Below are 27,946 nucleotides of genomic sequence, written 5' to 3'. Positions count from 1 at the left end.
TGAAAGTGGACAGTCCTGTCCCGTCCCTTTTTGCCAAGGGCTCAGCCCCCTGCCCCTCCTCTTCACTCCTAAGGTCCTATACCCCGGCCAAGCCAGAAGCTGGAGCCCAGCCTGGATAAGAGTGGCCCAGGGAGCCACGGACCCTCTGTCTGCCCAGGGTGGGTGTGGGCCTGAGAGCAGCCCCTGGCCTGTGTCCCCAACCCCTTGCCCAGGGCAGATGGAAGGTCCCCGGGGCCCCACAGCTGCCTGTGCAGCTCTTTCCATGGCCCGGCTGCAGCTCTTTGGTCCCCAAGGCCCCATCCCCAGCCAGAAGCTGGAGTCAGGTTGGGGTGAGAGCCATGCAGGCAACCGTGGGGAGCCACAGACCCTCCACCTGCCCTGGGCAGGGGACCTGGGGCTGCTTTCAGGCCACTCCCCACCCTGGCGGGGTGGAGGGGTCCAGGTTCCCCAGTCCAGCTCTGCCAGGGGGTAGGGCCTTGGGGAAAGAGGAGGGCCAGCGCCGGGGGTGGGGGAGGACTCAGAGCCCCTTACTTTTAGGAAGAATCTGTGGCCTTTGGTCAGAGATTTAAGGACACTCAGGGCATGCGGTTGCATCCCTGACCATCTTGGCTAATAGCCACCAAGGGACCTATCCTCCAGGGACGGCTCTCCTTTTTTGAGCCTAGTTCGGCTTCTGGCCTTCCCAAAACTTACACCAAAGGCTTGGCTGCATGAGCATCTCACGCGGTACCCACAGCTCCCGTTGATTTCCCGGGAACTTCTAAGCCCACAGGGAAGGCAGGCTCAGCCTCGCACCGAAAAGGGGCCACTGGAAACCAGTGAGGAAGCCGCCAGGCCGGAAGGGAGACGCGCGCACGGCGTGCCTGGAAAGAGCTGGAGTCAGGGTTTCGCTGGGGTGCGGCTGGGGCGCGGCTGCCGCTGGCTTCCCCGTGCCCACAAATCCCGGCTTTTCAGGCTCCGCCGTGCGGCCGCTGCTTGCCAGAGAGGCGCGGATCCCGGACCCAGCCGGGGATGGAGCGCCTGGTCCACGCCGCCTTGGCGCAGCTGAGCGAGGAGGAGCTGGCGCGCTGCGCCCTCTACCTGCGGAGCCCGGAGCCGGCGGGCGGCGCCCCGGCCGAGCTCCAAGGCGCAGGTGGGAGCCCGGCGCAGCTGGCGCGGCGCTACGCGGGCCGGGCCGCCGAGGTGCTGCGAGAGGCGCTCCGCGACCTGGGCCGCCGCGACGGGAGCGAGGCGTTGGCCGGGCAGGAAAAGGCGGGAGCCGCGGCAGCGCCAGGTAAAGGCAGCTGGCGGGGGCGGGGCGGGAAGGGGGTCGGGCTGTAACCTGAGCAGCGCCGCCGGGGGGCGAGGCGCTGAACCGGGCTAGCGGGCACCCGCTACAGTCCCCTCGCCGGCCGCGAGCTCCGGTCCGCGCCGCGGCGAGGGGCCTCTCGCAGCTAGAACGGAGCGGGGACTCCGACCGCCTGCCCAGACAGCCCCCACCCCCGGGCTAGTGCGGGGGGCTGATGGGTGCCTCGCCCCCGCCCCTGTGGACGGGATTTATTGCCGGCTGGAGCCTGCCGATTTCCTCCCCTGCCCGCCTGCAGCGTTCCGGCCCCTTGCCGATCAGCTCCGTGAGCAGTGACCCCATCCCCCGCCCCTTTCAGTCCACGTGTGTGTGTGTCTATGGGGTTAATATTAAAAACCGAATAACAGCTTTCAGCCCCCACTGCCCAGCCACAAAACAGGGGTCTGTGTTTAAAGAGCCAGGGGAGCCCTCCAGCTCCCCCGGCCCTGTCTGGTGGAGTTGGCCGCGCTCTGGTTTTGCTGAAGAATTAGACTAGGCAGAGGAAAGCACGGCCCTGCGTTTGAAAGCATGAGAGAGGTGAGTAAAAACGCACGAGATTTGTTAAAATAGGAAATCCGGGGGTGTGTGCGTAGGTACTGACAGTGCTGGAGATAAAGCTCCCATAGTACGTGGTCCTATTCTCAGAGCCACTACAGAATTATATTGCACTGTCAAACTAGCCCTCCTGAACTCTCATTTGTTTCCTGTAGGCACAGCCCCTGTGCATTATCCCTGGATCACAGTTTCAAAGCCAGTGCCATACCTGCAGGCACTATCAACTATGCTCACTGAAAAGTAGGACATCTAACCTCCTGAATTGTGCAATCCACAGGTGGAACCTGCTACCAGTGAAAATGATGGCAAAACTCCCACTGACTTCAATGGGAGGAGGATTTCACATCACACCTGCAAAACTAAGCCAGGCTCATGAACAGACATTTGTTAATAAGAAATATAAGAGACTGTGCCCAGGCTGGACATTTACATTGCCAATCCTAGTATTATAGCTTTCCTTTTGTATTTGAGAAACTAAACTGAAAACTTAAACAAAAAGAGGGTCACAGAAATAGACTGTAAAGATGTACTTCATGTGACTAAGACAGTAATTTAGAGAGACAGGGTGGGTGAGGTAATATTTTTTATTGGACCAATTTCTGTTGGTGAGAAAATCAAGCTTACACAGAGCTCTTCTTCAGGATATTATCTCCCCTATCTTGTCTCTCTAATATCCTGGGACCAACAAGCTACAACACCACTGCATAAGACAGCAATGACAAAAAATAGTAGACACCAACCCAGGAGCTGGAATCAAAAGGTTTTTCCAGTTTTGTTTATATAATCAAGGTTAATATACTATAACTTGGCAGGTTAAGAGCTGATAGCCAATACAAAATAATGTAAACAGGACATAAACCTGCTATCCTCAATTTTTATATAGGTCTGACCTAAACAAAATCACTGTTTCCTTCAATGAGAATGTTACATAATTCAGGCAGACAAAGTTTTAAGTGTAGAACAATAAATCTGTTAATATATTAAGGGTTCTGAAGAGATTGTGGTCAGAACAACAGTTTGATACCAATTAAGTAGTACTACTATTTTGTTTAAAATGAGTTTTTCCAAGTTTTGAGATAACAGACTGTTCACTCCTGTAGTTCATTGTATAAAATAGTAGAATGTAGGTGATGCTAAAAAAGGTGAGATGGAATTAAAAGATGATTGAAACTCAATTTACAGACAGCGCAGTACAATACAGACAGGGTTTGAACGTTAAACATTTAAAAAGAGGAACACTCCTCTGCAGTCCTCTTCCTAGTTTTAACAACTTATTTTAAGGGAAGGGAACAGTCTTCCTTTCCAAATCACTCCCTGAACATAAGACACTTAAATGCAGAATAATAAACCACCAGATAAAGATTTGGAAGTTCGTTTCCAGTTGAGGTAAAGTTCAGCACAGCAAGTTCCCAATGTATGGGCCAGGGTGAGGCTCTGTTTTGGGCTTCTCTCCCCTAGGCCTTTTTGGCCAGTGATTTTGTTTTGGTGCTGCCACTGTTTCAGTTTACATGGTAGTAGCAACAGTAGAAGAACTAGTGTAGATAAGGCAACTGGCAGTATTTTAACCATGGTGTCAAATAAACTTTATCTGAGTAGGCTTAGATAACACTGTGCTTAATATACTGGCAACTGCCTTAAGTCCTAGTCACTGTTGTCACGAATGGTGGAGTTGGCGCAACAGTGAGAAACTTGACAGAAAAAGCCTAGTTCAGACACAGGCTTATCTCACTTGGTCAAACTGCAGAGCAGGAGAAGCATATTCCTAGGCCTGCAGTGATGTGTGCGTTTAGCATCGGGGGAGGGGTGGATTCTGAATCTGGTTTGTCTCTATAGCAGTTTGCACTGTCCAGTGTGTCAACTGAGACTTACAAAAAATGAGGAAAGGAAGATATTAAAAAAGTCATACAAAAACAGCTTTACCCATCATTTGAGCTGCACTTGTAAATTACTTGTTTTTAAATATCCACACAGCTGCTGTACTGAGAACTGGTGAACAACAAACCACGAATCAGACAAGTGATACAAGTTTTAAAGGAAGATGGACTGAGCAAAGTGACTATGAAGCATTGGTAATTGTATTTATTTTTCAGAAGAGTTCAATGCCCGTGAAGCCCCTGGGCGAAGTTCTCCCAGCTTTATGGGTGCAACTTCCCTGGACTTCAGTGGGAGCTGCCCTTGTGTGACAGAGAGCAGAATCGGCCTGATATTTGTAAATAATTGAATTTTCCTGAATCATTATGCAGTTTTCTCAGGTTGATAAAGATGACATTAAATAGTTTGCTTAACCCTGCTATACAGTGGGCTGGAGCCTGAGTATAGCCAGGTTAAGTGGAATTTCCAAAAGGGGATCTCCCTTGGTATGCAGGTCATGGCCCATCCTATAAACACGACCAGTTGTAGGGTTTGCTACCATGTAACCCCATCAAAATTAATAGGATTATTCATGGCAGTAATCCATATGTGAAAATATGTTTGCAGAATTAGGCCGTTAGCTGTTTCATGGCTGTAACTATAGCCCCTGGACGATAGTAGTGATTGCTTCCCCATATGCTCTGTCTACAAGAGGGATTATGGCTAGTGAATCTGCATGATTATGGATCCACTGGCCACTCTCCTCTCCCTCAACACAGGATCAGGCATTGTCATGGAGAGAGTTGGCATGGAGAACTGCTCCTGGAGCAGGATAATATCGTGAGAGAATTTTGAAAAACAGGAAAAGCTTGGAAGCAAATCAGTGTCACATGCAAAATTAAAGGAAGCTATACTTACGCCTAAGATATGAATGCTGGAAATATGCCTGTCAAATTTATTAAATTCCAAAATAAAAATAATGAGAGATGATACAATCCTGGAGCTCACAGGCTCTGCTCCATAAAGGTATTTAGGCTTCTAACCTCCATTGACTTCAATGGAAGTTAGAAGCCTAAATAGATCTTTGTGGAACTGGGCCTTAGAGCTCAGGTGTTGCAACAGCACAGAGTAACTTCAGAAAATTACTAGTAATTTTACTGATAACCACATTTCTATATATTGTAGAAAACTAGCATTTGTAGATATGGAATTATTCTATAATATATGCAGTTGGGTTGAAATCCTGGCCCTGTTGAAGTCAGTGGCAAATTTTGCCATTGTCTTCTGTGAGGTATGCATTTCACTCCACTTCACTTGAGACATTATGTCAAATTGTGTCAGATTGTGCCTGGCTTCAATGGGGTTGCACAGGTATAGCTGAGAGCAGAGTTTTTCCATGACTAGAACCATCTGATATTTATCTCTTCTTCATGTATCAACCTAAAGTCTAAGAATTATTTGTTAAACTGAAAGAACGAGGAGTACTTGTGGCCTTATGCTCAAATAAATTTGTTAGTCTCTAAGGTGCCACAAGTACTCCTCGTTCTTTTTGCTGATACAGACTAACACGGCTATCACTCTGAAACTTGTGAAACTGAGGAATGAAAAACATCCATCTTTTTTTCGTCTCCTGAATCAGGCCTATAATGTCAGCATTCTCCTGTGACTAATTTTTATATTGCAACTATTCCCGAAGTGTTGAATGTTCAAGGATAATGTTAACTAGCTTATTTTGTTTATTGCTTGAAATACAGAAATAATTTGAACCCAAATCCTTAAATACAGATTTTTTTAACCTACTATTGATCATTTTAGATATTTTCTAACTGAAAAATTTGGGCCAAATTCTCCTCAGTTGTGATTTTAAAAAATCACGATTAATTGCAGTTTTAACTGCACTGTTAATAGAATACCAATTGAAATTTATTAAATACTTTGGATGATTTTTTACATTTACATATATCGTGTATTCTGTGTTGTAATTGAAATCAAAGTGAATATTTTTTTACAACTATTTGCACTGTAAAAATGATAAAATAAATGTTTTTTCAATTCACCTCATACAAGTACTGTAGTGCAATCTCTTTGTTGTGAACGTGCAACTTACAAATGTAGATTTTTTTTTTTGTTATATGACTGCACTCAAACAAAACAATGTAAAACTTTAGAGCCTGCAAGTCCACTCAGTCCTACTTCTTGTTCAGCCAAGTGCTAAAACAAACAAGTTTGTTTACATTTAAAGGGAGAAAATGATGCTCTCTTCTTATTTACAATGTCACCAGAAAGTGAAAATAGGCATTTGCATGGCACTTTGGTAGCCGGCATTGCAAGGTATTTACGTACCAGATACGCTAAACATTCGTATGCCCCTTCGTGCTTTGGTCACCATTCCAGAGGACATGCTTCCATGCTGATGATGCTCATTAATAAAAATAAAGTGTCTATTAAATTTTTGACGGAACGCCTTGGGGGAGAATTATATGTCCCCTGCTCTGTTTTACCCGCATTCTGCCATATATTTCCTGTTATAGCAGTCTCAGATGCTGGCCCAGCACATGTTGTTAATTTTAAGAACACTTTCACTGCAGATTTCACAAAACGCAAAGAAGGTACCAATGTGTTATTTCTAAAGATAGCTACAGCACTCAACCCAAGGTTTAAGAATCTGAAATGCCTTCCAAAATCTGAGAGGGACAAAGTGTGGAGCTGGCTTTCGGAAGTCTTAAAAGAGCAACACTTTGATGTGGAAACTACAGAACCAAAACCACCAAAAAAGAAAATCAACCTTCTGCTGTTGGCATCTGACTCAGATGATGAAAATGAACATTCATTGGTCCGCACTGCTTTGGATTGTTATCGAGCAGAACCCCGTAGTCATAAATATAAAGGGAAGGGTAACCACCTTTCTGTATACAGTGCTATAAAATCCTTCCTGGACAGAGGCAAAGTCCTTTTACCTGTAAAGGGTTAAGAGGCTCGGGTAACCTGGCTGGCACCTGACCCAAAATGTCCCCAACGAGGGGACAAGATACTTTCAAATTTGAAGTGGGGGAAAAAGGCTTTTGTCTGTTTATGTGATGCCTTTGCCGGGAACCAATCAAGGATGCAAGCCCTCCAACTCCTGTAAAGTTAGTAAGTAATCTAGCTAGAAAATGCGTTAGGTTTTCTTTGTTTTGGCTTGTGAAATTCGCTGTGCTGGAGGAAATGCGTATTCCTGCTTTTGTGTCTTTTTGTAACTTAAGGTTTTGCCTAGAGGGAGTCTCTGTTTTGAATCTGACTGCCTGTAAGATTATATTCCATTCTGATCTTAGAGTTGTTCTCTTATCTTTTTCTGTTCTTCTAATAAAGTTCTGTTTTTTAAGAATCTGATTGGTTTTTTTGGGTCTTAAAAATCCAAGGCTGATTTGTGCTCATCTAGTTTATTCTCAAGCCTCCCCAGGAAAGGGGGTGTAAAGGTTTGGGGGGATATTTTGGGGAAATAGGAACTCTAAGTGGTCCTTTCCCTGAATGTTTGTTAAATCACTTGGTGGTGGCAGCGTTTACCTAATCCAAGGGCAAAGACTTTGTGCCTGGGGGAAGTTTAACCTAAGCAGGTAGAAATAAGCTTAGGGGTCTTTCATGCGGGTCCCCACATCTGTACCCTACAGTGTTAGAGTGGGGAAGGAACCCTGACACCCATCATCAGCATGGACGCATGTCCCCTGGAATGGTGGTTGAAGCATGAAGGGACATGTAAATCTTTAGCGCATCTGGCACCTAAATACTTTGTAATGCCAGCTACAACAGTGCCATGAGAACACCTGTTCTCACTTTCAGGTGACATTGTAAACAAGAAGCGGGCAGCATGATCTCCTGCAAATGTAAACAGACTTGTTTGTCTGAGTGATTAGCTGAACAAGAATTAGGACTGAGTGGACTTGTAGGCTCTAAAATTTTACATTGTTTATTTTTGAATGCAAGGTTTTTTTTGTACATAATTCTACATTTGTAAGCTCAACTTTCATAACAAAGAGATTGCACTACAGTACTTGTGTGAGGTGAATTGAAAAATACTATTTCGTCTTTTTTACAGTGCAAATATTCGTAAACAAAAAATATTAAGGGAGCACTGTACACTTTGAATTCTGTGTTGTAACTGAAATCAGTATATTTGAAAATGTAGAAAACTATCCAAAAATATTTAAATAAATGGTATTCTATTATTGTTTAACAATGCAGTTAATCGCGATTAATTTTTTTAATCGCTTGACAGCCCTATTAGCAACACATCAGTTTTATGTTCTAGACCAGTAGTCTCCAAAGTGGGGTGCGTGCAAGACAATCCCTGGGGGTGCGCGGCAGGAGCAGCGCCGGCGGCACACCCGCGGCGGCTCTTCCACGTAGCAGCTCTTCCCTTTTTTTTTCCGTCGGCGGCACACCTGCGGCAGCTCTTCCCCTTCTTTTCTCTGGCGGCATGCCTGCGGCAAATTTTTTTTTCCTCTTGGGGGTGCGCAATCAAAAAAGTTTGGAGACCACTGTTCTAGACAAGGCTATAGAAACCCAATCCTAGAGGTGCTCCCGCAGTCAGTGGGAGTTCTCTTAGCAGAGTAGTTGCAGGACTGGGCCCTCAGTCGTTTGTTTCATGTGGAAAAAACATACTGTGTTAGAATGTTGTTGTTCAATTAAGCTACAGCCCATTTGTCAAACATTTTAATTTAACATTTTGAATTAACAGGATATGTATGACATGAGCAAAACCCGTGTGGCTTTTATGATGTGTGTGACAACACACAGGCGCGGTGCAGAAAAGGATATTGAAATAATGAATAAGTGGTTTGACAAGTATCAGTTTGAAACGCCTTCTGGACAGTGCATAGATCCTAATGGGCAGGTAAGTCTTAAAAATTATACCATACCAAGCAGATAGCTTCAAATGGAATGCCTTCCACACCCCCAATAAGGGCTCACTTGGTGCTATTTGAAGCTGTACTGAAGCAGAAGTCAGTACTGTAAAATGTTTAGAAAATATTTGCCCACCAGAGGTATTGATTATCTTTTGTAGATAGGGCTTGGGTTAACTGAAGTCCCTGAAGCTTTGGATGTGGATCCCTTGCAGGCTGATCTTCCCAGGGAAAGGGACAGCCTAATACAGAAATGTTTAAAACTTCAGCTCCTTGGGTGGCAATAGAAATTCTCCAAATGAGCTCCCCTCCTCCAATACCCCACAAATCCAAATGCTTGGGACACTCAGTTTCCTTATCTGCAGCTGTGTGGCTATAGGCTGGCTGGAGTAACCTCTCTGAATGATTGATTCCAGGCTTGATTTGAGACTAGCTGAGACACAAAAGAAAAAGTTAATTATTTAGAAGGATATAGGGGAGTGGTTTTTTTCTTCCTTCCCCTTTCACCCCTTTATTGCCAATCTGCTGTATATTATTACACTATGGGGCTTCCCCCCTACCTTTGATTGCCCTTTTGTGGAAGGGCTAATCTCTAGACTTCATGATCTTGGTAAGGGACTGAGGCATAGGCAGTGTGGCCTAGCAATCACAGCTAGGCTGGTATCCACCGGACAAGGATGGCCAAGAGGTGATAATCAGTGAGCAGGGATCAGAGTGATTGCCAGAGTGAAGATCAATGAGGAAGAGTTAGAATCAGGCCAGGGATAGAGTCCACGGAGTCCCTGTTAGCCAAGGAGAAAGGGATAGAGTCCCTGTTAGCCAAGGAGATCTTGATAATGCTGTCATTACAGCATTGCTGAAACTGGCCCCTTTTCTTCCATAAATTCCTTCGTGTATTTCCCAAGATTATAAAATCAAGTACAATATTTGGGTCAGATTCTACCTTTGCTTACCCTTGTGCAACACTATTGATTTTAATGGCAGTTGTATCTGTGTAATGGAGAGCAGAATTTGGCCCAACAATGTTATTTCTCTGCGCTTGAGGTAACAAGAATAATTTCTAAAATATTGTTGCACCAACTTCCTGCAAAGTTTTTGTACCATATCATGCTGAAAACCTATGAATTTAAGAAAACGTAAATGTATTTGAATTTTAAAGGTGCCAATATAGACTGCATTGAACACCTAAAATGTAGTATATAAAGTAAAGTGCTTGACAGCTTTCATATTTGCATTTACATTCTAAAGTTATAATTTCTCAGCTCGGTTTCCTTTCTGCTCAGATCCAATGGCACAGCACCACAAAATCTGCATATGCAGAAGGAAATGCTTGCATTTTAGAATTCAGGCTCGTTCCTGGTATTAAAATGCAAGGCTGCAAAAGCTAATCTGTATCCCTATTTACAAATGAGCCCACCCAATCTTGCTCCCATTTAAGTCAATTGAAATTTTGCCATTGATTTCAGGGGGAATAGGATAAGACCTTAGGGATTTCAGTGGGAATTCTGGGGGCACAGCTGCAGAACTGACTTTTAAATACTCTCATGACTCTTCTTTTAAGGAGTTGAGTAAAATTAGATTAGTGGCAGGCAAATGTCAAATGGTTATGAAGTTCTGTAAACTTGTAATTATAAAGCAAACTTTTTAGAATCTCTTTATTTGGGGGCAAAAGGGCTCATGGACTTTCCATCGCCACATCCCCATTCTGGAGCATTTTTAAATTAAACAAAGTACACATTTTGAGGACTCAATTTATTTCAAATGAAGAAATGATGGGAGCAATGGCAAAGGAAGAGTTTTGAAGGGTAATTAACTGGGACTTGAGCATATTTACCAGGAAAAAAAATACACATGCCAAGATCTTTGTCTGCCTTCTATCAAGCCTGTAATTACTTGATATATTTTTGTAGCACAGCGGGCACTCACTACCATGGTGCCTCCTGCTGGTCATCCAGGAATTAGCTCTGTTCCAGTCTTAGAGCGCCTCCCGCTGGCCGGTGTCTTCCTACTGGTGCCTGCTTCCTCCTGATTTCCACCACTTATAGCACTTCAGGCCCCATGTTCCTCCCAGACCCCGGTGCCCCTTACCTTGGGGTGCTGCCCCGCAGCTGTGCCCCCACACTCTGGGTCTTCCCTCCCCAGGGAACCCCAATTCCCTAATCCCACCTCACCTCAGTGACCCACTGTCAGTCCTCATCTAGCCCCTTCCCTCAGGGGCAAACTGCAGTTTGAAGTGGCCACTCATCATTGGCAAGAGGGTTTGGACCTGTTGCCTTTCCAGTCCCAGCTGCCTCCCTGCAGCCCTAGTACCTCCCCTGGCCTTTAGCAAGGCCTAAACCTGGGGACTCACCAGGCCAGAGCGCCTCCGCTCTGCCTCAGGTACCCTGCTTGCTCTCCCAGACAGCCTGTTCCTCTCTGGAGCAAGAGTGTTCTCTCATTCCCTCAGCATGCCCTTTTATCAGGGTCAGCTGGACCCGAATTGGGTGTGTCCACACCTGTAGCTGTTTACCCAACCAGCCTCCCTCGGCTGCTTTTAACTGCTTCTTAACCAGAGTGGGGTGACTGCACCGCTACAATTTTAGATGAATAATACCAAGTGTATTGCTCAACTACAGCAGTTTAGAGTCACAAATCCTTACAGGTCTGATTATGATCTCACTTTGCAAGCATAAATGAGGATCTATTTTTATGAATTTGCTGAGGTGCCAATTAGATTTTAAAGATGAAATCTAACAAACTAAATTTGTCAATTTGATAAGTTTTATAGCTAATATAGGAATGGAATCTAGTTAGGATAACTCCTTTTTATTGAGTCCAGGGAGCATAACTTACTAATTTTAATGCAAGATTCTATTCACGCCAGCTTTTACTTTTGATTTGAGAAATACTGGTTCCAGACATGTGATGCTCTTAATCAATCAAGGTTTTGATAATTCACCCAGAACCACATATGTGTACAATCAACCGTTCATCAATCAAGCGTAGACATAGCCAATGTTCTAGGTGTGTACTGAACAGAAAAATAAAGCCTTGCAAGCAACTGTCATAGACTAAGGTTGAGATTTTGCAGTTATCTCATATACCAGTACAAATCACCAACATTCCTAATTACACTTACTTATGATCATCTGTTGTCAATTCTTTAGTACTTCCAACACATTTACCGCTCTTCCCATATTTCTCCAAGTAGTAAAGATGCACTTGTCTTAAAGATACTTTTAAGAATCCCTGTTGTTTGAATGGGGTGACATGGAAGGGACAAATTTAAATTTTAAAAACAATTGTATAAATTATGGTTTTAAATCTTTTAGGCCAGTTTGCATGGGCTTACAAAGACGAGCATGCTTATAGCAATAATTAGTTAATATGCAACATATAGTTACTTGAGGTCTCACTAAAGAGTGTAGACTCAAGGTAACTTTCAGTTATTTATATTCAAGATCAGAAAGAGAAATACAGGCTGAGGTGAAATCTCACCATTTCTTTGTCCTGTAACCCAAGAGGAAGTGAGAGCTGTTCACCAAGCTGGTCAGTGTCCAATAGCACATTAGGGTTCTGCAGCTAATCTGTAAGCTCTTCTTCCTGTAACCCTGGATGAAGGGAGAGGCTGTTTGAAGGGGATAAGCTAAACTCTGGGGTCCCATAAGGTGACCCAGTTTATGTATCCTGTTTCAGGGTCTGTTGGAGAAGGGCAATCCTCTGATTTTCTATCTGATATTGTCTAACTGAGGGCTCAGATTTCAGCTGTTTCTCTTTTGTTTCCATTGGTATCCAGTAGATGGCATGAGCATATAACAAATTTCTTCAATCCTTTTCTTATCGGAAGCTTTTTATGTTGGATTAATTTCAAGGATTTTTATTTCAATCCTCCACAGACTAGCCTGTTTGCCCTAAAGCATGGGGTCACAGCGCTACTCAGGTTTGGCAGAGCCACTGGTTTCATGACAGAGGGGTGGTCGGACAAAATTTGAGTGAGTAGCGTTTTGACCTGGTGCACAGGGTCACAACACCACTCAAATTTGGCCCGTCTCCTGTTTGTCATGATGGAAGGATGGCCAGACCAAATCTGCCGTCCCAGGCTGCTGCCCAGAAATCTATCACCCTAGTCAGCTGCCTAGTTTCCCTGTAGCTAGTGCAGTCTCTGATGATGGGGATGTATTGATTCTCATTATCTTTAGCTCCAAGAGGAAGCTAAAGGTTTGGAATATGCATAAGGGCAATTGGTAGCAGTCTAAGGCTATGTCTACACTGCGCATCTTACAGCGGCAGACCTGTGCCACTGCAGCAGTGCTGTTGTAAGATATGCAGTGTAGCCACTCTTTGTCGGCAGGAGAGAGCTATCCTGCTGACAAAATAAAACCACCCCCAATGAGGGGTGGTAGCTTTGTCGGCAGGAGAGCATCTCCCACCAACAAAGTGCTGTCCGGCGCAGGGCAAAGGAGTGGTTTTTTTCACACCCCTGACCGACAAAAGTTTTCCCGACAAAAGTGCAGTGTAAACATAGCCTTGGTTGCTGCAGACAGAAGGACAGAGTGAGAACGGTAGCTGTTAACAGTGTTTTTCAGGGCATGTTTGATACCTCTGGCTTCTTGCAACTTACAGTAGCTTTATATTAATATAACTCTAATGACCTTAGTGGGGTTACTCCTCATTTACAATTATGTGAGTGGTATCTGAAGCAGGCTCTAAGGCCCCAATTCAGCAAGGTACTGCCTGGGACCTCACTGTCTACTTATTGGTAGGTTAGCACAACCAGGCAGAGGCACACAGAACATCTTTTTATTAGTGGATGAGGGCACAGGGGCAGCTCCCCTCCTGCCAATGATGCTGCTGACCAAACACAGTTTTGTTTTCTTCCTACAGCAGGAAGCACATTCACTCCTGAACTACCTCTCAGAGTTACTTCCTGCATCAGGGGCCTTTCCCTGCTGGGAAGAACCGCTCACTTAGGAGCTATCTGTTGATGTGCTCAGAAACACCCACTCATACAGTAACTGTTACAATGTTTAAGAAGAAAGTGACAGACTTTATGCATGTGATTGGTACCACTGATTTCAATAAGACTTGTTCACATGCCTTGCTGGCTTGGGCTCTAGATCAAGAAGGGAAGAAATCTAAATCACAAGGCTGTGGGGGAAGAGCTGCCATAATACAGCTTTTTGTTAGCTATTATTATTTATTTGTATTATAGTAGCATCTAGGAGCCCGAGTCATGGACCCACTATGTACAGTTAATGACACTGCAAGGTGTAGTAGTGGCTTTAAAAATACTTTTTATGGCTAATTCAATTGGTCCTTTAGCCTTATTGTTATTTCATTTGTTAATAAATAACCTCTTTTGAGAATTAATTATTTTGATCAGCGTATCTAACACAGCTGTTTGTGACAGGAAATATTGCCAGCATTGGAAGAGTTCCGGGATCAAATCAATCAATCTGAGGATGAAATTTGCTGCTGCCTCATTGCTCTTATGAGTCATGGGAGGAGTCACGGCATCATTCAGGGGAAAGATGGTGGCACAGTTGATCTTGATGATATATTTGCATTGTTCAACAATGTACAATGCCCAAAGCTCCAAGAAAAACCTAAAATCTTTATCATTCAGGCATGCAGAGGAGGTGAGTAGGACATTAAATAGTGTTTGCAGGATTTCAGAATTTCAGCTTCTTTCTATGAAGGTTTCATTTCAAGTCTCTATAAAGGGCCTAGAGTATGTATAATTAAATCTAGTCCAGTGACCTCAGCAGTTCTCTGTACTCTGGTGTTGGTGTTGGACAGCTGGATTCAGTCCCAGTTCTGGTCTCTCAGTCTCGAAGCAGCCAGCATTGAAAATAACACAGAGAACATGCGTTCCACCCAGAGGGGTGGCAGTGCCTTGCGTTACTGCACAGTGACATCCTGGCCTTTTAAGGACACCCCATTACAAAATGCCAAAATGTATCTAACCTATCCTCCTAACACAGCAGAATGGTGGAGGTGACAGGGGCCTCAAAGTTAGAAGTGGAAAATGGGGTAGTCCTCAGGGCTCTGACTGGGAAACTGAAGACAAACCCCTTCCTTACAAGAAAAGGTGTATAAGGCCTGACTTCAACTAGTGCCTGCTCTTATTGGGCAACCTTCTGGCTTAACAGTTTGCAAATTATCCACAAGGGTATGGAGTACAAATATCTATCTTCTTAGGAAAGGCCAGCTTTGCCAAGCGACAGACTTTTTTCAGTCCATTGAATAGTCCCATAAAACCAGTTTCACTGATGAAATGCTTGTGGGGATTTGCTATATATAAGGGTATGTCTACACTATGATATTAGGTCGAATTTATAAAGTCGGTTTTGTAGAAAGCGTTTTTATGCAATTGATTGTGTGTGTCCCCACACAAATGCTCTAAGTGCATGTTGTCAGCAGAGTGTGTCCACAGTACAGAGGCAATCATCAACTTCCAGAGCGTTGCACTGTGGGTGGCTATCCCACAGTTCCCACAGTCTCCGCTGCCCATTTGAATTCTGGGTAGAAATCCCAGTGCCAGATGGGGCTAAAACATTGTTGCAGGTGGTTCTGGGTACATATCGTCAGGCCCCCGTTCCCTCCCTCCGTGAAAGCAAGGTCAGACAATCGTTTTGCGTCTTTTCTCTTGAGTTACCTGTGAAGACGCCATACCACGGCAAGCATGGAGCCCGCTCAGCTAACCATCACCGTATGTCTCCTGGGTGCTGGCAGACGTGGTGCTGCATTGCTACACAGCAGCAGTTTATTGCCTTTTGGCAGCAGACAGTGCAGTATGCCTGGTAGCCAACATCGACGTAGTCCTGGGTGCTCTTTTGACCGGGCACCTGGGCAAACATGGGAGTGACTCAGCCAGGTCATTTCCCTTGTTTCATCTCGTGGTGATTGAGTCCTACCGGCAGTGCACTGTCTTTTAACCTCCAGCTAGCAGAAGATGATGGCTAGTCGTCCTACTGCACCGTCTTCTGCCGAGCACCCAGGAGATGATGATAGCTAGCGGTCATACTGCACAGTCTGCTGCCAGCAAGACGTATAAAGATAGATGAAGTGGCTCAAAACAAGAAATAGACCAGATTTGTTTTGTATTCATTTTCTCCTCCCTCCTTCCCTCCCTCTGTGAAATCAACAGCCTGCTAAACCCAGTTTTGAGTTCTATCCTTGAGGTTTTGAGTTCTATCCTTGAGGGGGCCATTCAGTTTCTCGCAAAGCCACCCCCTTTGTTGATTTTAATTCCCTGTAAGCCAACCCTGTAAGCCATGTCGTCAGTCGCCCCTCCCTCCGTCAGGGCAATGACAGACAATCGTTCCGCTCCTTTTTTCTGTGCAGACACCATATCACGGCAAGCATGGAGCCCGCTCAGATCACTTTGGCAATTAGGAGCACATTAAACACCACCCGCATTATCCAGCAGTATATGCAGCACCATAACCTGGCAAAGCGATACTGCGTGAGTAGGCGATTTCAGCGCGGTGATGTGAGTGATGAGGACATGGACACAGACTTCTCTCAAAGCACGGGCCCTGGCAATGTGGGCATCATGGTGCTAATGGGGCAGGTTCATGCGGTGGAACACTGATTCTGGGCTCGGGAAACAAGCACAGACTGGTGGGACCGCATAGTGTTGCAGGTCTGGGACAATTCCCAGTGGCTGCGAAACTTTCGCATACGTAAGGGCACTTTCATGGAACTTTGTGACTTGCTTTCCCCTACCCTGAGGCGCAAGAATACCAAGATGAGAGCAGCCCTCACAGTTGAGAAGCGAGTGGCAATAGCCCTGTGGAAGCTTGCAATGCTAGACAGCTACCGGTCAGTCGGGAATCAATTTGGAGTGGGCAAATCTACTGTGGGGGCTGCTGTGATGCAAGTAGCCAACGCAATCAAAGATCTGCTGGTATCAAGGGTAGTGACCCTGGGAAATGTGCAGGTCATAGCGGATGGCTTTGCTGCAATGGGATTCCCTAACTGTGGTGGGGCCATAGACGGAACCCATATCCCTATCTTGACACCGGAACACCAAGCCGGCGAGTACATAAACCACAAGGGGTACTTTTCAATAGTGCTGCAAGCACTGGTGGATCACAAGGGATGTTTCACCAACATCAACGTGGGATGGCCGGGAAAGGTACATGACGCTTGCATCTTCAGGAACTCTGGTCTGTTTCAAAAGCTGCAGGAAGGGACTTTTTTCCCAGACCAGAAAATAACCGTTGGGGATGTTGAAATGCCTATAGTTATCCTTGGGGATCCAGCCTACCCCTTAATGCCATGGCTCATGAAGCTGTACACAGGCAGCCTGGACAGTAGTCAGGAGCTGTTCAACTACAGGCTGAGCAAGTGCAGAATGGTGGTAGAATGTGCATTTGGACGTTTAAAAGTGTGCTGGCGCAGTTTACTGACTCGCTTAGACCTCAGCGAAACCAATATTCCCACTGTTATTACTGCTTCCTGTGCGCTCCACAATATCTGTGAGAGTAAGGGGAAGACGTTTATGGCAGGGTGGGATGTTGAGGCAAATCGCCGGGCTGCTGGTTTCGCACAGCCAGACACCAGGGCGGTTAGAAGAGCACAGGAGGGCATGGTGCGCATCAGAGAAGCTTTGATAACCAGTTTCATGACTGGCCAGGCTACGGTGTGAAAGTTCTGTTTGTTTCTCCTTGATGAAACCCCCCGTCCCTTGGTTCACTCTACTTCCCTGTAAGCTAACCACCCTCCCCTTCTCCCTTCGATCACCGCTTGCAGAGGCAATAAAGTCATTGTTGCTTCACATTCATGCATTCTTTATTCATTCATCACACAAATAGGGGGATGACTACCAAGGTAGCCCAGGAGGGGTAGTGGAGGAGAGAAGCACCAGTACAGGTGGTGGAGGAGGGAAGGACAAGGCCACACAGCACTTTAAAAGTTTACAACTTTAAAACTTATTGTATGCCAGCCTTCTGTTGCTTGGGCAATCCTCTGGGATGGAGTGGCCAGGTGGCCGGAGGCCCCCCCACCGCGTTCTTGGGCATCTGGGTGAGGAGGCTATGGAACTTGGGGAGGAGGGCAGTTGGTTACACAGGGGCTGTAGCGGCGGTCTGTGCTCCTGCTGCCTTTCCTGCAGCTCAACCATACGCTGGAGCATATTGGTTTGATCCTCCAGCAGCCTCAGCATTGAATCCTGCCTCCTCTCATCACGCTGCCACCACCTCTCTTCAGCCCGCCACTTACTCTCTTCAGCTCGTCACCTCTCTTCCCAGTCATTTTGTGCTTTCCTGCACTCTGACATTGTCTGCCTCCACGCATTCGTCTGTGCTCTGTCAGTGTGGGAGGACAGCATGAGCTCAGAGAACATTTCATCACGAATGCTTTTTTTTCGCCTTCTAATCTTCACTAGCCTCTGGGAAGGAGAAGATCCTGTGATCCTTGAAACACATGCAGCTGGTGGAGAGAAAAAAAAAGAAACAGTGATATTTAAAAAGACACATTTTCTAGAACAATGGCTACACTCTTTCATGGTAAACTTTGCTGTTAACATTATATACGCAGCACATGTGCTTTCGTTCCAAGGTCGCATTTTGCCTCTCCCCACCACGTGGCTAGCCCCTCACCCCTCCCCGTGGCTAACAGCGGGGAACATTTCTGTTCAGCCACAGGCAAACAGCCCAGCAGGAACGGGCACCTCTGAATGTCCCCTTAAGAAAAGCACCCTACTTCAACCAGGTGACCATGAATGTTATCATTCTCCTGAAGATAACACAGAGAGATAAAGAATGGATGTTGTTTGAACGCCAGCAAACATACACTGCAATGCTTTGTTCTACAATGGTTCTCGAGTACGTGCTACTGGCCTGGTGTGGTAAAGTGTCCTACCATGGTGGACGGAATAAGGCTGCCCTCCCCAGAAACCTTTTGCAAAGGCTTTAGGAGTACATCCAGGAGAGCTGCAAATGCCAGGGCAAATTTATCATTAAACATGTTTGCTTTTAAACCATATATAGTATTTTAAAAGGTACACTCACCAGAGGTCCCTTCTCCGCCTGGCGGGTCCGGGAGGCCGCCTTGGGTGGGTTCGAGGGGTACTGGCTCCAGGTCCGGGGTGAGAAACAGTTCTTGGCTGTCGGGAAAACCGGTTTCTCCGCTTGCTTGCTGTGAGCTATCTACAATTTCATCATCATCATCTTCCTCATCCCCAAAACCTGCTTCTGTGTCGCCTCCATCTCCATTGAAGGAGTCAAACAACATGGCTGGGGTAGTGGTGGCTGAACCCCCTAAAATGGCATGCAGCGGCCATTTTATAGAAGCGCATGTTTGGGGCTCAGACCCGGAGCAGCCATTTGCCTCTCTGGTTTTCTGGTAGGCTTGCCTCAGCTCCTTAAGTTTCACGTGGCATTGCTTCGGGTCCCTGTTATGGCCTCTGTCCTTCATGCCCTGGGAGATTTTGACAAAGGTTTTGGCATTTTGAAAACTGGAACGGAGTTCTGATAGCACGGATTCCTCTCCCCTTACAGCGATCAGATCCCGTACCTTCCGTTCAGTCCATGCTGGAACTCTTTTGCGATTCTGGGACTCCATCATGGTCACCTCTGCTGATGAGCTCTGCATGGTCACCTCTGCTGATGAGCTCTGGCCAGCGTGGCAAGCTGTAGGTGACCATGCAAACAGGAAATTGAAATTCAAAAGTTTGCGTGCCTTTTCCTGTCTACCTGGCCAGTGCATCTGAGTTGAGAGCGCTGTCCAGAGCGGTCACAATAGAGCACTCTGGGATCACTCCCGGAGGCCAATACTGTCGAATTGTGTCCACAGTACCCCAAATTCGACCCGGCAAGGCCGATTTAAGCGCTAATCCCCTTGTCGGGGGTGGAGTAAGGAAATCGATTTCAAGAGCCCTTTAAGTCGAAAAAAAGGGCTTCATCGTGTGGACGGGTGCAGGGTTAAATCGATTTAACGCTGCTAAATTTGACCTCAACTCCTAGTGTAGACCAGGGCTAAGATACAATATTTCACAAGTACAATTTTATCAAAATTGACATAGAATGAGAATTAATACACTGCCATTTTTTACCAGGAGACTGTGTTCCCTAATTATTAAAAGAAAGAGCTGGGAGCCAAAGAGGAATCAGGGTTCCAACAGGCAGACAGGCTCATGGAGTCCTAGTAGGTTCAGAGAGGCACCTAAAAGTTTGGATACCTACATGAATCTTATTTTAATCATCTGAACCTCATAGATCTCCAAAATGGAGACAGAAAGCTTCCAAGAACAGGCTCTTTCATGATATTTTGTGGGGCTCTGAGAAAGATGTAACCAAAACCTGAATCCACCCCACTTCAGAGCAGACTTTAGGTTTTAATGCAAGTCAAACATCAACCAAGATCCGTGGTTGTTTGCAGACTTGAGCTGTTGCTATTTGCACAACTTTAGACATTATTGTCCCCTATAAGCCACTGCCCCCACAGCCAGGCCACACCTTCCTCCCAGACATTGAGACTGTCTAGTAGAGTTGGTTGATAAAATTATTTTATTTATTTATCATTACAATATTTGAAATTAAATTGTTGTTTTAATTCTTCAGGTTACTGAGATACATAATTTTTGTTTTCAAAATCTTTAGTGAAATTTTCATCAATTTTTGGTTTCAAAATGTTTGTTTTCAATATTTTTGATTTTTTTGTTTTTTCTTTTACCCCTTTTTCTTCTTCTTTTCCATTTTTTTCCAGTTTGCAGGGAGGGGCAATGGAAAAAAGAAAGGGGGGGGGAGGAAACAAACCAGAAAACTGAAATAAAAAGAAGAAAAATGCTGTTATTCATTTTCTAATTTTGAGTTTAAAAAGTAAGAATTACTGATTTTGATAAAATAATATATTTAAACAAAATGTACTTTACTCAAGAAGTTTCCTCAACTCTGCTATCTAATAATCCATCTAGCTAGATTACCACCATATCTCAGTCCCTGCATTCCTTCAGTAGCTATAGGTGGGAGTGCCAGGATGGGAAAATATTCTGATACCTTGTAGCTTTTGTATAAGAGGAACAAGTGTATAAACAGCAGCCCATACATGCAAGTCACTTGGAAATCATTTGACACCAGGCAGTCATTTTACAGTGTGTTTAAACATATTTCCTTGTCATAAAAACAGGAAAAGAAGACCATGGAGTTGAAGAAATAGAGCATGAATTCAAGGAAGCTGATTGTACTTATAACTTGATAGCTATCAGGAGGTTGCCAACAGCTAGTGATTACTATGTCGTGTATTCCACTCAAAAGGGTAAGAGAGATGAGGCCAAGTTAGGCCCCAATTACATGAATTGTAGTTGATTCCAGTCGGGGTTTGTGTGCGTGAGAGTAGAATTTGACCCTTTATAAATGCAATTTCTGACTGGTTTTTTTGGGGGGAAGGGGGATCCAGTTCCACTTTAGTATAGTAGTTGTTATCCCCATTCTACAGAGAGGTTAAATGACTTGCCCAAGGTCACACAGGAAAGTTTGTGGCAGAGCTAGAATCTCTTAACTCTAAGCCCTGTTCTTTAAATACAAAAGCATTTCTGACATAGGCTTTGGGGTCTTTCAATAACTTGTATTTCATAGTATGGGGAAAAGGGTAAGAGATTTATACTGAGGAAAATACAATTTTCCTCTATTGGGGCCAATATCCAAACAGGATACAGAAGGAGAATGTGAATTCACATCAGTAGTCGTTGTATGGGGAACAGGCTTCTCAATTCCCCAAATGGTGAAACCGCGCCTAAGTGGAAATGCTGATGTAACCTCACCCTGATATGATAATGAACTCTAACAGCTGGGAGGTGGCCTGGAACAATGGCCTGATGAGCAGGCCCTAGTCGGATAGAGAGACTTTTGAGACCCAGTAGGGAGAGGCAGTCTCAGGTTGTCCTGACAGAAAGGGGGTCAGTAAATGGACACTGATTTCAAAAGATGTAAAATTTTTATTTTATTTTCTCTACATTTAAAGGCTCTTTTATATAGGAAAATTATACTAATCTAGGGCCTGAATTTAAACCAATATAGGACTGCTGGTGTAACACCCCATGTGGACACTCTTATTCTACTGTGAGTGCCTTTTTCAGTTTAGCGTATGTCACTTGGAAAAACTAAAGCAAAAAAAGATTTTCTTTACTAGACTGTGTGTATCCACTCAGGAGGGAGGGTGTGTATGTAGTGCTGGTAGAGCTATACTGGGAGTTAGGTGCCTAGGCGCTTTTGAAAAATCCCACTAGGTTCCTATCTGCTTCTTAGGAATCTAAATATCTTTTAAAATCTTGCCCATAGTTAGGAAACCAGGTAAGTGACTGTTTTTTGGCAGATGCAGCTGCTCAGCATCTCTGAAAGAAATTAGCTGCTGCTGAAGTCAAAACTGACATGGCTATTAATAGCAGTGTGTTTCACCACTCAGAAAACGGAAGCCTATCACACCTCCAGTTTACTGAAACCCCACACAAAAGAATTGTCAAACACAGCTTCTGATGGAGAATTTTACTTTACATGAATAACAAGATGGGGAAAAATCCACTAAAATTTGGTGTCACATGGGTAGACTAAGGCACTTGTGCTATATCATGATGGAATGAAAAACAATGCGTCAAATTCTTCATTGGATTTTGAGCTGGCATTGTTCAGTTTCATCTGTGACTAGTATATTCTAACCTAGTGAGTGGGTGGCGGGGGGAAGAAGGGATCAATAATGTGTGTTTGCATTTCTTTGTCCTGATTACGGTAATGATAATTGCATTGATTTTAATGAATTGCGTATTTTTTTAAAGAAATATGATAGTGGGAACTGGAGGTGTGTGAGGGAAAACAGGCCTTGAACTGGGGCTTCCTTTCTCTGGAGCCTTTCTTGTTCTTCTCCTCTCTTTTCCAAATTAGCTCTCCCTGCCCTTCCCCACAGAAAGACTATATTGTTCAACATGTATAAAAACAATAGAGATTTGAACAGGGCTTTCTTTTGTGGGAAGGGTTAGAGGTGGCCTATCTGCGGAGTTCGGTAGAGAACATTCCTTGCAGTTGCAGGTACAAAAGTCCCTTACATCGCAAAGAAGCATTTACACTAATGCAGTCAAACTGACATAAGTCTCAGGTGTTGTTTGACCTTTGCAATTCTGTACTAACTTGAAACCACAAAAACCAAAGCATTCAGAAAAAAAGCCACACAACTACATACATCCCTTCACACTCATCTACATCCACTCTCGAATAAACATAATCCCTAACAACCGAGCAAATCAACCACAGTCATCAAGGCAGTTGCAGATTTAGAGTTAGTGGGGTCCTGGGTGCAGTTTCATTTTCGGGGGCCCCCTCTCAGGACCTAGCCAAGAAAAGGAACATTCTCTCTTATCTCCCCCACCCCCATTTTTCATTTTTTTTCTTCGTTCTCCTCCTATATTATAAGTAATAGGAAGTAAATGAAAATAAAGTGGGGTACGTTGATTGGGGCAGGGGGTTGGGGTGCAGGAGGGTGTGTGGGGGTCAGGCTCAGGGACGGAGTTTGGGTGCGGGCTCCGGGCTGGGACAGGGGGATGGGATGGGGTGGGGTGGGGGGAGGGGTGCAGGCTCTGGGAGGAAGTTTGGGTGTGGGCTCTGGGCTGGGGCAGGGGGTTGGGGTGAGGGAGGAGTCAGGGGGGCATCACTTACCTTGGATAGCATGGTTCCCAATGCGACTGGCACACCCCTCTGGCATCAGCTCCTAGGCAGGAGGGGCCGGGGGCCTCTGTGCACCACTCCCACAGCTCCCATTGGCTGCAGTTCCCGGCCAAAGGAAGCTGTGGAGTTGGCACACGGGGTCGGGGGCGACATGTGGAGACACCCCCCAGGGGCCGCAGGGACATGCTGGCCGCTTCCGGGAGCAGCACGGAGGGAGGGAGGCAGTGCAGGCAGGGAGCCATCTTAGCCCTGCTGCTGGCACGTCTCTGTGTGCCCCTTGCGGGGAGGAGGGCAGCGAGTCTCCGTGCGCTGCCCCTGCCAGCACACAGAGCTGCCTCTCAGGCAGCCTGAGCCCTGCTGCGCTGCCAGCCGGGACTCAGGGGCAGGTTGTGAGATGAGATTTATCCTGCATTATTGGGGGCCCAATTCCACCACACTGTTTGTTTCATGATAAATCTGCCTCTGCATCAAGGGATGCTCGACAGCTTTCACTGTGCCCGTGGCATGACAGAATTTCTGAGGGTGAGAATTTATTAGTTTTTATTTGTATTGCAGACCTCCCAACAGTCCTGGGTTTTGTGGGACTGTCCTGCTTTCACCCACAAAATCCCCTGTCCCTGTTGAAGCAGCTCCTGTCCTGCACAACTGGCTGGGCTTGTCTCCCCACTCGGGGCTTTTCAACCTGGCCCTGGCAAGAGGGGTTGCAGTGCCACACAGGTTTGGCCTGGCCACCCTAGTGGGGTGGGTGGGCCACATTTGACTGAGTGGCATTGCAATTCTGGTTGTATTTGTGGGCCAGGCCAAACCTGAGAAGCACTGCGACCCTGTGCACTGGGAGCCAAGTCATGATGCCTGGAGCAGAGTCAAGCCCAGCCAGCCCTGCAGGACAGGAGGTGCAGGAGCTGCTGCTGCTGTGGGGTGAGCATGGGGGGAGCTAGCTCTTCCACTTTCTTCTCCCTCCCTTCCACACTCCCCCCAGATGCCCTTTCCTGGGTCTCCATCCCCAAGGGCAAGACCTGTCCTGTTTTAGCTACTGGAAATGTTGGGAGATATGGTATTGGCTTTATGAGCTATAATACCTTGCTATTTGTGAGCAGCATTCAGTTGTTGGGCGGTTTGTAAAGTAAGCGTTACAGTTTGTTCGGTCAGGAAGAGCCCCATTAAACTGGTGGTGTTGTCTGGCTTGCCACAAGTGTGTGCAGCCTACTTCCTCCTTCACCTCCACCCACCTCTGTTAATCAAGGCATTAGGAGGTGGGATAGCACCACGGTTCTGCCAGCTCCCTGCCCCTTTTCTGCTCGCTTGCTCGTGGTGGTGAGCAGTGGCAATGCAGGGACTGCACTCCACAGGAGACTCAGAACCACAATCGATTCTAGCTGATCCTAACATGGCTGCTCAGGAAGGAAGGGAAAAGAACCATTATGTCTCCCTTTTCCTCTAGGTGCCCATGTTAGTGCTAATGATCACCTGGTGTTAATACGTCTTTAAAAGTTCTTAAGTTGAATTTTGACAATCAACTTTTATTAGGAAAAATCTAAACTGATGAGCTGTTCCTGCTTTTTTCCACCTGTAGGTTATGTTTCTTTGCGTAACAGGGAAAAAGGCTCTAGAATGATTGAAGCAATGGATGAGGTCTTTTCAGAGCAAGGCATGAAGTGGCATATCGGGGATTTATTTACTAAAGTAAGTATGCAACAAAACAGGATAAAGACCTGCAAAGGAAAACTAATTGGGTATCTGCTCTTTATTGCTTCTTTGCCATGTATGAAAATAGGCTATAGGGTAGGTAGGTATTTGGGGTGTTTTAAAGTTTTTCTCCTTTTTCACTTCAGAAATTTGGACTTTGTTTACACTAAAAGATTCTGAAGGGCAAAATTCACTCTTGTTCTGAGGACCAGCATAAGGTCTGTGCAGTACTCACATCTTTAAAATAGCACTCCAGTGGTATTTAAGTGATACATAGACCTTGTGCTGTCATTCTGCACAGGGATGAATTTCACCCATATGCAGCTGGTAAAATAGTGGAATTGTAATATTTCAAGAAACAAGAGATTGACAACTAAGCAGTTGGAGAGGAGAGGGAATTTTTAATCTGATTGTTTTAAAGCTCTTTGAGTAACAGCTTATTTACCATCAACCCCTCAGACATACTTAGAAGAAAGGATGGTATGGTTAGAGTCACCACAACTGCTCAGTTTAAGAAAGCTCCCAATATGTGCCTGATACTTCCAGCAAAATCAGGGAAGACTAAACTTAGCATTCCTGATATTAGCAAGGCAAAAAAAAACCCAAATGTTAAAAAATAATACCCGCTCAGGTTTTCTTTATATAAATAAGCAACTGTAACAACAACAAAAAGGAACAACCTTAGTATTTTAAATTTCCTTTAGTGGTCACCCTTAATTACTGTGTATGTTGGGCCAGATCCTCAGAGCTACAGCAATTTACAAGAGCTGAAGATTTGGTCCATTAAATACATCTAAAGTAGTAAAGTTAATAGAGACCGTATATTTTACATGCACATGTGATACTATTGCTGAGTTGACACAAGTGGCTTTCAATTTTCATTAACAATAAATAACATCAATTTCACTGTACACACACAAATCAATGAAAAAATATTTCCATTGATGATGATCAAAATTTAGAGGTAGGCAAAGTAAGAAAAATGCTCCTTGAGAAGTCAGAATTCCAATGATTTAGACTTTTGAATTTGGCTTGTTACAAATGGACTAGCAAATAGTAAAAACAGGTCTGATTTGTTGATCTAAGGATATTTACTATATGATGTTGATAATTTGTGTTTTTAACTGTATATAAAGTAACTTTTTGAATTTCAACCTCTGTTTTCATTAAATAATTATCTGATCGCTCCCCATAATTTCACACCACTGAAAATTTAAATTGATAAAATCTTTTAAAAATAAACATTTGATATTAGCCATTGAAATGATAAAAAAAAATAAAAATTGAATTCTGGCAAGGCTAGCAATAAGATACTAAGAAAAGGTCAGCAAAATAAAAATCAACAAAATAATGTACATGACTGAAAACAAGCTGATTAAAATCATAGGATGCAGGATGGGAGTGGAATACATGGGGGTGGGGGATGCCCAGCCAAGGGCTGGGGTGAGTTGATTTTCACACAGACTCGCTAGAGAAGTAGTTGACATTAGGTCAGAGCCCAGTACTTTTCACTGTGGAGGCTTATGTTCAGTTAGGTGACAAGTGGGCAGAAGCCCACTTGTCACCTTTCTGTAGTTAAAAACCTACAGCTAGAAGGACTCAGTGAAGTCTGCAGAGTTCACCTCAAATAGGGTGACCAGATGACAAGAACAAAATATCGGGACACATGGGGGGGGCAGCCACAGGCTTACCCCCCGCACCAGGGTCGGCTCTAGGTTTTTTGCCGCCCCAAGTGGGGGGGAAAAAAAAAAAGCCGGAGTGCCGCCGAAGCAAAATATTGGGACAAATGGCGTCCCGACCGGCGGGACAAACCATTAAATATTGGGACAGTCCCGATTTTATCGGGACATCTGGTCACCCTAACCTCAGAGTTTCTGTTTAATACTCCCTTAAAGAGGAAGGGATTAGATGAGTCTCAGGCAGAAGAAACAGCTTCTAACCCAGGCATGGGCGAACTTTTTGGCCCAAGGGCCACATCTGGGGATGGAAATTGTATGGCGGACCATGAATGCTCACAAAATTGGGGGTTGGGATGTGTGTGGGGGGGTGAGGGCTCCGGCTGGGGGTCCAGGCTCTGGGGTGAGGCTGGGGAAGGGTGCTCTGGGCTGAGACAGGGGTTCGGAGGGCGGAAGGAGGATCAGGGCTGGGGCAGGGGGTCAGGTCCCAGGAGGGGGGGAAGGGGTGCAGGCTCTGGGCGGCGCTTACCTCAAGTGGCTCACAGAAACAGTGGCATGTCCCCCTCTGGCTCCTACGTGGAGGCTCAGCCAGGTGGCTCTGCATGCTGCCCTGTCCACAGGCACTGCCCCTGCCCGCACAGAGCGGGTCAAGCCCCAGACCCTGCTCCCCGCCTGGAGCTCAAGGGCCGGATTAAAACGTCTGAGGGGCTGGATGTGGCCCCCAGGCCGTAGTTTGCCCACCCCTGTTCTAACCCCTCACCAATCCAAAGGGAAAGGAACCTTTAAACCTGTGGAGCGGCCTCGCTGTGGTGTTGTTGAGTTTTGCCAACTCGCTAGACAGGAAGGAGCCACACTGTCATTGGCTGCTCCTTCCATGCAGTTCCCCCTCCCCCAGATGGGAGTGCAGAACAGATGCTTTGCCTCAAGTAGAGCTTTTGCTTCTTGTTCATTTGTAGATGCAGATTTAGACAAGACACAAATGCTCCAGGACCCAAAGATGCATGGTCTTCCTTAGGGCTCAGCCTACATTCCTTCCCCCACCCCCACTCAGCCCTGTAACAGATTCTGTGTGTAGTAGCATCACTCACCAGTTTGGATAATGTTTTTATTTATTTTTTTGATTAAGGTTTTATTTTTCAGATCAATAACAACCTGATGCACGAAACTTTTAGTATCCATGGATGCCCTGTGAAAGAGACAATAGTCGTGGAATCAACTCTGACCAAAGCTGTGTACCTTGCACCTTAACTGGTTGATCAGTGGAAGACTCACTGCCTTTTGAATTGCTCAAAATACAGACAGTGAATAAAAATAAAATAAATACAGATAATAAAG

General features: G+C 45.4%; 1 protein-coding gene across 1 annotated transcript; it reads left to right on the top strand.

Annotated features, from left to right (window-relative positions):
- The first annotated feature begins 1,011 nt into the window (after positions 1-1,011).
- On the top strand, positions 1,012-27,946 carry LOC144260591 (caspase-14-like). Its single transcript, XM_077809269.1, has 7 exons — positions 1,012-1,273; positions 3,851-3,948; positions 8,445-8,600; positions 14,000-14,228; positions 20,725-20,853; positions 24,823-24,932; positions 27,752-27,946. The coding sequence occupies exons 1-7, from the start codon at positions 1,012-1,014 to the stop codon at positions 27,857-27,859; spliced, it is 1,092 nt and encodes a 363-aa protein (XP_077665395.1). The 3' UTR covers positions 27,860-27,946.

This window comes from Eretmochelys imbricata, chromosome 2, assembly GCF_965152235.1.
Source record: "Eretmochelys imbricata isolate rEreImb1 chromosome 2, rEreImb1.hap1, whole genome shotgun sequence".
Classification (NCBI taxonomy): domain Eukaryota; kingdom Metazoa; phylum Chordata; order Testudines; family Cheloniidae; genus Eretmochelys; species Eretmochelys imbricata.
This window is presented reverse-complemented; position numbering and strand designations above follow the sequence as displayed.